The 7,439-nt window shown below is 44.4% G+C and overlaps 1 protein-coding gene across 4 annotated transcripts in view; it reads left to right on the top strand.

The window, feature by feature from the left end:
- VAPB (VAMP associated protein B and C) overlaps positions 1-6,590 on the top strand; it is a 50,641-nt gene extending 44,051 nt beyond the window's left edge. For 3 of the 4 annotated variants that reach the window (XM_072801568.1, XM_072801566.1, XM_072801567.1), the window contains exons 4-6: positions 101-181; positions 2,112-2,288; positions 5,070-6,590. In XM_072801568.1, the coding sequence (XP_072657669.1) occupies positions 101-181; positions 2,112-2,288; positions 5,070-5,228 (417 nt within the window). In that variant the 3' untranslated portion in view covers positions 5,229-6,590. The remainder of the gene's footprint in view (positions 1-100; positions 182-2,111; positions 2,289-5,069) is intronic. The other variant, XM_072801569.1, reaches the window with a different exon arrangement.
- Positions 6,591-7,439: the final 849 nt, after the last annotated feature.

Below are 7,439 nucleotides of genomic sequence, written 5' to 3' on the forward strand. Positions count from 1 at the left end.
TCTCATTAAGAGTATTTTTTTAAAATTGTCAGTTATAGGAAGAAAATTATTCTTCCAGCAGCTTTATAATATCCTGATTATTAAATTTAAATTGTTTTAGTGGAAGGAGGCAAAACCGGAAGACCTTATGGATTCAAAACTTAGATGTGTGTTTGAATTGCCAGCAGAAAATGATAAACCAGTAAGTATGTTTATAGTTAACAATAATTGAATGTTGCAAGCTGATACTTATTTGCATACCATCTCCTGCAAAACCAAGATTTAAGTTGGCAAATTATTTTCCTTCTTCTGATGTCTGATGAAAAAAATAAGCTGAAGTCAACAAATAAGTGGGCCTTCACGAAATCAGCCTTTGAGAGACTTGCAGAAAGAGAACTAATTGAAACAATTTTTTTTCTTGAAAAGTACAACCTGTTGGCTGTTGAAATGTCATAAATCCTAAAGAGTTTCTTTTACTTGGCAAAGTGATAGGTTGCTGTAAAAGAGTGGGTAAGTCTAAAATGGAATAATTTGCCGTTTATCATGGTGCTTGATGGACAGGTGGTAAGCTCTCAGGTTCTGTTGCTGTATAAACTACTGTCTTAGGGCTCTCTGTCTACTCTTTCCCCTAACACCACCTCACCACCCTTTTTACCTTCCTGCCTCTTTAGTCAAAACCTGCTTTTAGATTAGGGTTTCTCAACCTCAGCACTATTAACGTCGGGGCTGGATCCTTCCCTGCTGGGGGATGCTGTCTTACCAGCATCCCTGGCCTCTCCTCACTATGTACTAGTGAGGTGATTACTCCTCTTGGGTGACAACTAAAATGGTCTCCAGACACTTGCCCATTGTGCGCTGGTGGGGGCAGAAGCACTGTCCATTGAGTCACCCCCTGTGCTGCCTAAGTTATTAGCATTAAGGCATATGTCGTAAGGGAAAGGACTAGCTGCCTCCAAGCTGTCAGCTCGCTTTTCTCCATGAAACCAAGGGGCAGGCCTGTCATGGCCCTTGCTCATGACCAGTTGAAGAGAGAAGACTGTATCTGAAATGCTAATTTGGACCTTCCTTCCACTTAGTCGGAAAAAGCTTAATTTGTATTAAAAACACCCTGTAGAACATTCCACTGCCCTGGCTGTTAATAGCTGGAGTTGGGAAATCAAAATGCTCACATTCTGTTAGCATTGTCCATAGTGATCTCCAGAACGCTGTTGATTTTGCCACGGCTACTGTATTTTCTTCCTGCTCAATGACTGACCACCATCATTAGCCTGTTTCTTTGAACGGGTAATGGGATTTTTGTTGTTGTTGGTTTTGACTATTCCCAATGCATATTTTGTCCCAGGAAGGTTGATTTGGGAAGCTGTGAGACCTGTGCTCTGCTCCTGGCTCTCTGCTGTACCAGCTTTGTAGATGGGAGCCTTGCTGTTGGCAGGGCTCTCCTCTTCTCACCTGGAAGATGGAAGAGTCATACTAGAGAGAGTGCAATAGGGAGAGCCAGTCGTGTTCAGTGTGCTGCATGGAACCTGCAGGGCAGTGATGGCCAGCACATCTGACCACTTCCATGCCTTCCCTGGTAGTGTCTCCTCCCCAGGCACTCTCCAGAGGCTGTCGTAATGGTCTCGGTGGGGAAGTAGAGGATGTGTAGCTTCCCTCGCTAGTTTCACCTTCAACCCAGCTTCGAAGTTCTGAGTTCATGAAATAAATCGCCCTCTGTATAACATTCTCCCTGGCCTCCCACCTCCCCCATCCCAGCCTGTCCTGGGGATGTTGAGGTCTTCCTGGTGACAGTAATTTGTTGCTAATAACTCCTGAGCTTGCACGATTACGATATGCTAATTTTTACATGGCAGGAATTTGATCGTGCAATATGCACAGGCTTTTTTCTTTTCCTTTGAAGTATTAGTCTCAGCCGAACTTCATTATTTGTCCTTATCCATAATTTCTGGGGCCCAGTTGCTTTAGATTATTAAGATACTAGATAAAGTGATCCATTTTTAAAATAAATGTGACATTTTACAGTGTGGATGAAACGCTACCACGTGTGGTGTTTGCCAAGAACTACTTTACTTTGCATAAAAAAGTCCTTTATTACATAGTTGGTGACACTTGCGCTTTCATTTATTTCTGAACAGCATGATGTAGAAATAAATAAAATTATACCCACAACTGCATCAAAGACAGAAACACCAACGGTGTCTAAAGCTCTGAGTTCTTCTTTGGATGACACTGAAGTTAAGAAGGTGATGGAAGAGTGTAAGAGGCTGCAGGGTGAAGTGCAGAGGCTCCGGGAGGAAAACAAGCAATTCAAGGTAATGGCATTTTCTTTTCTTTTCTTTTCTTTTTTAAGATTTTATTTTTTTAAGTAATCTCTCCATCCAACATGGGGCTTGAACTCACAACCCTGAGATCAAGAGTCACACGCTCTATCAACTGAGCACTCCAATAGTGTTTTATTTCTTGATAATCTATAAAAAACAGGGACTTTTTAACACTCTGATCTTGAGTGGGGGAGTTGACAAATCCCTGAATTTGTAGAGTTGTTTTGTATTTACACATTCTTCCCCTAGGGAGAAATTTCTGTGGCTTTCATCAGGTTCTCAAAAGAGCTCTGATTCCCTCCTGCCACCCCACTCCCACCCCTCAAGTTAACCAGTGTCTGAGGAGAAGCTTTTCAACTATTTAAATTCTTGTTCCCTTGTATTTGATATGTTGTAATAATGTATTTCATCCTCTAAACCTTTCTGTGAGTAGGGATTGTTACCATCCCCAGTGTGCAGGTGAGGAGACTGAGGAGCAGAGGTTAAGTGACTTGCCTGAGGTCGTACTTGCAGTGAGACTTGAACCCAGGCTTTGTGCCCTGAGCTCACAGTGGTTCCATTCTCCAGCCTCAGCCTGCAGACTCTTGTCCTCTTGTAAGAGCTCCTCTTGCCTTCACATTAGTGTAAACTGAAGATAAATTCTGAGACTAAACACAAAACTGCAGTGGTTATCCTGAATTCACAGTGTCAAACCCTACTATATCCCCAGTAGGTGAGAATCTTTTCTTTAGGAGGGTAAATAGGTAAATACCTGTACTCTTTTAACATAGGCATAATTCTGGTTTTTGAAGATTCTAGGTGGGTCTGGGCAGTAGGATCTCCTCAGATTGGTTCACATGGTGATGAGATTGGAGATGGGAAGTTGTCACAGTAGACAGGTGGAGATTATAGAAGGAGAAACCCGGGTCTCCAGCTTGTGGCTGTTGAAGAGGTAGTTGGCATGGGTGTTAAGAGGGTCAGGTTGAACTGGGCAGTAAAGGAAAGTAGGGTGCACTTCATTTGGCCTTGTTGGCCTACGGTGTTATGCCAGTGACTGCTCACACTTGACTAGCTCTGGATCTGTGATGGTCACAGCATCTCCTGGGCCTCGACTCACAAAACCTGTCTGAGGCGCCGTCCAGCCTTAAAAGTATGTCTATTTCAGACATGGTCTTGAAGAGAATGGTTCTGAGCATCTGGTCATAGGAACGTCTGTTGCAGCTTAAATATGAGGCTGGTCTATTCACTTCTCGATCATGCCACTCACCCATGCCCTAGGCTTTTGCTCTTTAACCACCATAGCACTAGACACATGTAATAAATACATTCCATTCAGTTGACTTCTCCTTCTTTTATTCTGACAGTGTTATATAGATACAGGAGACCTGACAGTGTCTGGAGAATGGCATCATCTTCTTTTTTTTGCAGTAATCTTGATTTGCCTCGTTTAGTAACTTCTTTTAGTATGGTGTAAATTATGAAGCTGACACTTTACTTTTTGACTAAAAATCTAAGATATGCCTAAAGCTTCTCCTTGAGTGTATTTCTCTTCAGAAACAGAGTCCTGTGCCGTTTAAAGTGATAAATAGGTAGAAATAGCTTCTGTATAAACCCAATAAAATAAATGCTGTATTTTGCTGTGCCCATTTTTTTTTGAAGTTAATCGAATAACACCAGTCATTTATCACTGTGCAGCGATATTGGCCATGCCCCATGAGCAGAATATCTTTAAAATATTATCAGACCAATCTTGACATTAGAAGATTCTTTATCCTGCCAAATACTGATTTCTTGTTTTGTGTTGTTTCATTCTTTCATTTGGCCAACACATTTTCTGAGCCCCTCCCATGTACTAGCACTGTGGGCACAAATACAAGCTGTCCCTGCCACTGAGGAGCTCCCTGCTGACCAGGGTAGCTGGGGACAAAAGTACTGATGAGCTGAATGATGAGTGGCCCCACAGAGATGGCCACAAGTGCTGTGGAGAGTCAGTACAATGGCCTGCCTGTTGTCTCCAGGACGGACAGGTTTGGGGATGAGTAGTTGGGGTAATTAGCCAGAGATGCACCTGAGCCCAAGTACAGAGGCCTTGCTGCATGCCCTGTTGAGGGGTGTGGAGTTGGCCTTGGGAGTAAAGGAAGAAAAAGTTTCTATTCCATGCATTAAGTAGAAAAATATCTGAGCTGCATATATGAGATTCAGTCACATTTTAATATTCCAAATATCATGTTTTCTGTCCAGCAGTCTACATGTAACTCATCAATACAGAGTTCTGCATTTGAAAGCTGCTGCACAGTGTAGTTTCTTGTGATTTTTATATTTGTGCTTTGAGAAATGCCTATCATTTCAAAACTGGATGACTTGGTTAGGGAAGCCTGCTCCGTAGAGGGAGGGAGGACAGAGAGGGTTGGAGTCCGATGTAGAAGGGTGGCCCGGAGGCATGGCCAGAGAGGTAGATGGCTCCTGGGGGCAGAAGAGACTGGCTGAGCCTTTCAGAGGCTTTTTTCTGTAAGTCCTGGGGAACCAAGGTACTTAGATGTATGGTATAAAAAGGTGCCTAGCAGCATTGTGTAGGTGGGTGGAAGGAAAGAGGGGTTTCTGGCAATATTTTCTGAGTGACCTCAACCCAGTGCCTTCTCTGTGGGATTCAGTTTCTCCCTTTGAAAAATGAGGAGGCTGGCCCACACCATGTGATTCAAGTGTGTTTTTTAAAGGCCCATCCTGTTGAACTGACAGTTGACTTTTGCTTCTGGTGCCTTGGGTTGTCTTTGAAATGTGCCTTTGCTCCCGTAGGAGGAAGATGGACTCCGGATGAGGAAGACAGCTCAGAGCAACAGCCCTGTGCCTGTGTTAGCTCCAGCTGGGAAGGAGGAGGGCCTCAGCGCCCGGCTCCTCGCCCTCGTGGTTTTGTTCTTCATCGTCGGTGTGATCATAGGGAAGATCGCCTTGTAGAGGCAGTGGGCACAGGGCGGCACACTGGATTGATGGGCCCGCCATCCCCTGGGCTTTGACTTTATCATAACCATGTGTAAAAAAGAAGTTCATGTATGATGACATCTCACAGGTCTTGCCTTTAAATTACTCCCTCCCTGCGCGTGCGCACGCGTGCACATACACACACACAATTATAACGTAACAATCCTTTAGAGAGTTAAAAATGTATAGTAAATGATTGGGGGAAAAGAATGGTCTTTATTAATGACAAGGGAAACCGTGATTAAATCGTAATGGCATGTCGTGTCATTTTAAACATGTGTAGCCTTGGTACATGTGGCTGGGTTGATTACTTCTCTTAGAACAAGACACTCTTCCTGCCTGTTGGTGCCGGGCCTTGGGGAGCTGGAACCCAGTGCGGTGGGGAGGGCCGTCACCTCCACATAGCAAGCCCCACCCACTCACTCACTCTCTGGGCTGCTGCTCCACGTTCTGTCCCCAGCTGTCGGTTCCTTGGGACTGATGAACAGGGTCAGAAGCCAATGGCATTGTGCTGTGGCAGTGTCAGATCTGCCCATCAGGAGCGAGAGGCAGTGGGAGGCAGCAGGAGGTGGACTGACCCAACACTTTGGAAATGAAAGTCAATGCTTTGTTCTCTTAAAGGGACCAAGCTAAATTACTGTTGGTTCATGTAGTGAGATTGAATTGTTATTCAGAGATGTTTAATGCATATTTAACTTATTTAATGTATCTCATCTCATGTTTCCTTATTGCCACAAGATTATAATTAATGCTGTGGCCTAAAAATCACCTGTGCTACCTAATGCCAGTGGGTGACGCTGGCACTGCTGCTGGAGAGCTGTGGGCTCCTCTCTCTCTCTCTCTCTCTCTCTCTCTCTCTCTCTCTCTCTCGAGGTTCTGGGCTCTATGTAAGCTTGGAGGTGTGGTTTATTGGAATGTTGTAGAACAGCTGCCAGAAGTGTTTCACTGTGTAAATAAATAACAACTGTCAAAGAGAGGGAAGTCCTTAGTAGCAACAGTCAACTCTGTTACCCTTTCTAACTGGAGAAGACTAGCTGATCTTGTTTTTTTCCCTCATTACCCCTCAGCCGCCACTCATTCTTCCAGCACATGTGCCCCAAGTCTGGTCCTGACCTTTCCCATGTGGCCCTTGCTTGGAATGAGGCAGCAGAATGGTAGCAGACAGGGAACCAGCTGGGTGGGGGCGGGAGAGGGGTGAGAGGCTCCAGATAATCGTCAAGTAGTGATTGAGAGTTTGACTGTAAATTAATTTTATGCCATAAAAGACCAATCCAATTCTGTTTGACTATGTAGCATCTTAAAAAGAAAAAAAATTAAAATAAAGCCCCAGAATTAAGAGTTCTTTTGTCATTTTGTCACACTTGCTATAGGGGGGAAATTATTATCCTTATGATCCTCAATATTATTTTGTTATTGGAAGGTTGGTTTTAAAATGAGCCCTATCAATTCAATGAGAAATATATATGTTTAATGATTTGAAGTGTGTGTGTGTGTGTATGTGTACTATTGGCTTCAACTGAGAGTGTAAAAATAAAACTGCTGAAAAATCTTTAAGCAGCTGGTCACCCTTACCTTTCCATTGCTTTGCCCCTCAGTAGAAAGAAATGTCTCCTCTGTGTCAAGGAGCCATGCAGAAGATTAGGGACCGGCATGCTGAGCATGGCTCCGGGAAATGGGTGGGTTTGAAAAGACAGTCATCAAAAGGAAGACAGTTCTTAGAAGTCATCCACTTGAGTCACATTTCTCCTGAGCTTGGCCAGGGCAAAAGGGCCTCGCTTCTGGCCCTGAGGATCTGATCAGGGACCTAGAGCCTGAGAGGCTGGGTGTCTGTGGTCTAAGTAAGTAGCTTCTGTCTTCATGAGAAGTTACTATATCCCGAGTGCTCATGGGGAACATGATCAGACCTGGTTCTCAGCCACCTGCCTGGTGGTCGGTCTGCGTGGAGTGTGTGCACATGGAGGGCTGCCCAAGTAGAAGTTAGTCCTGGTACTGTCCATGTGGATCCAGGGACTTTGAGAACGGGGTGAAAAGACTGTGCCTTCTGCCATTAATTTTCTGTAAGTGGAGTACAGTCTGTCCAAGTGTGTGAGCTGTAGCGAACCAGTCTTCTTAGCTTCCAGCAGCTCATGGCCTCAAAAGGACCATGATTAGGAGGGTCTCAGACTGTTCCTGGGAGTGCAGCACAGT

This window comes from Canis lupus, chromosome 26 (assembly GCF_048164855.1).
Source record: "Canis lupus baileyi chromosome 26, mCanLup2.hap1, whole genome shotgun sequence".
Lineage (NCBI taxonomy): Eukaryota > Metazoa > Chordata > Mammalia > Carnivora > Canidae > Canis > Canis lupus.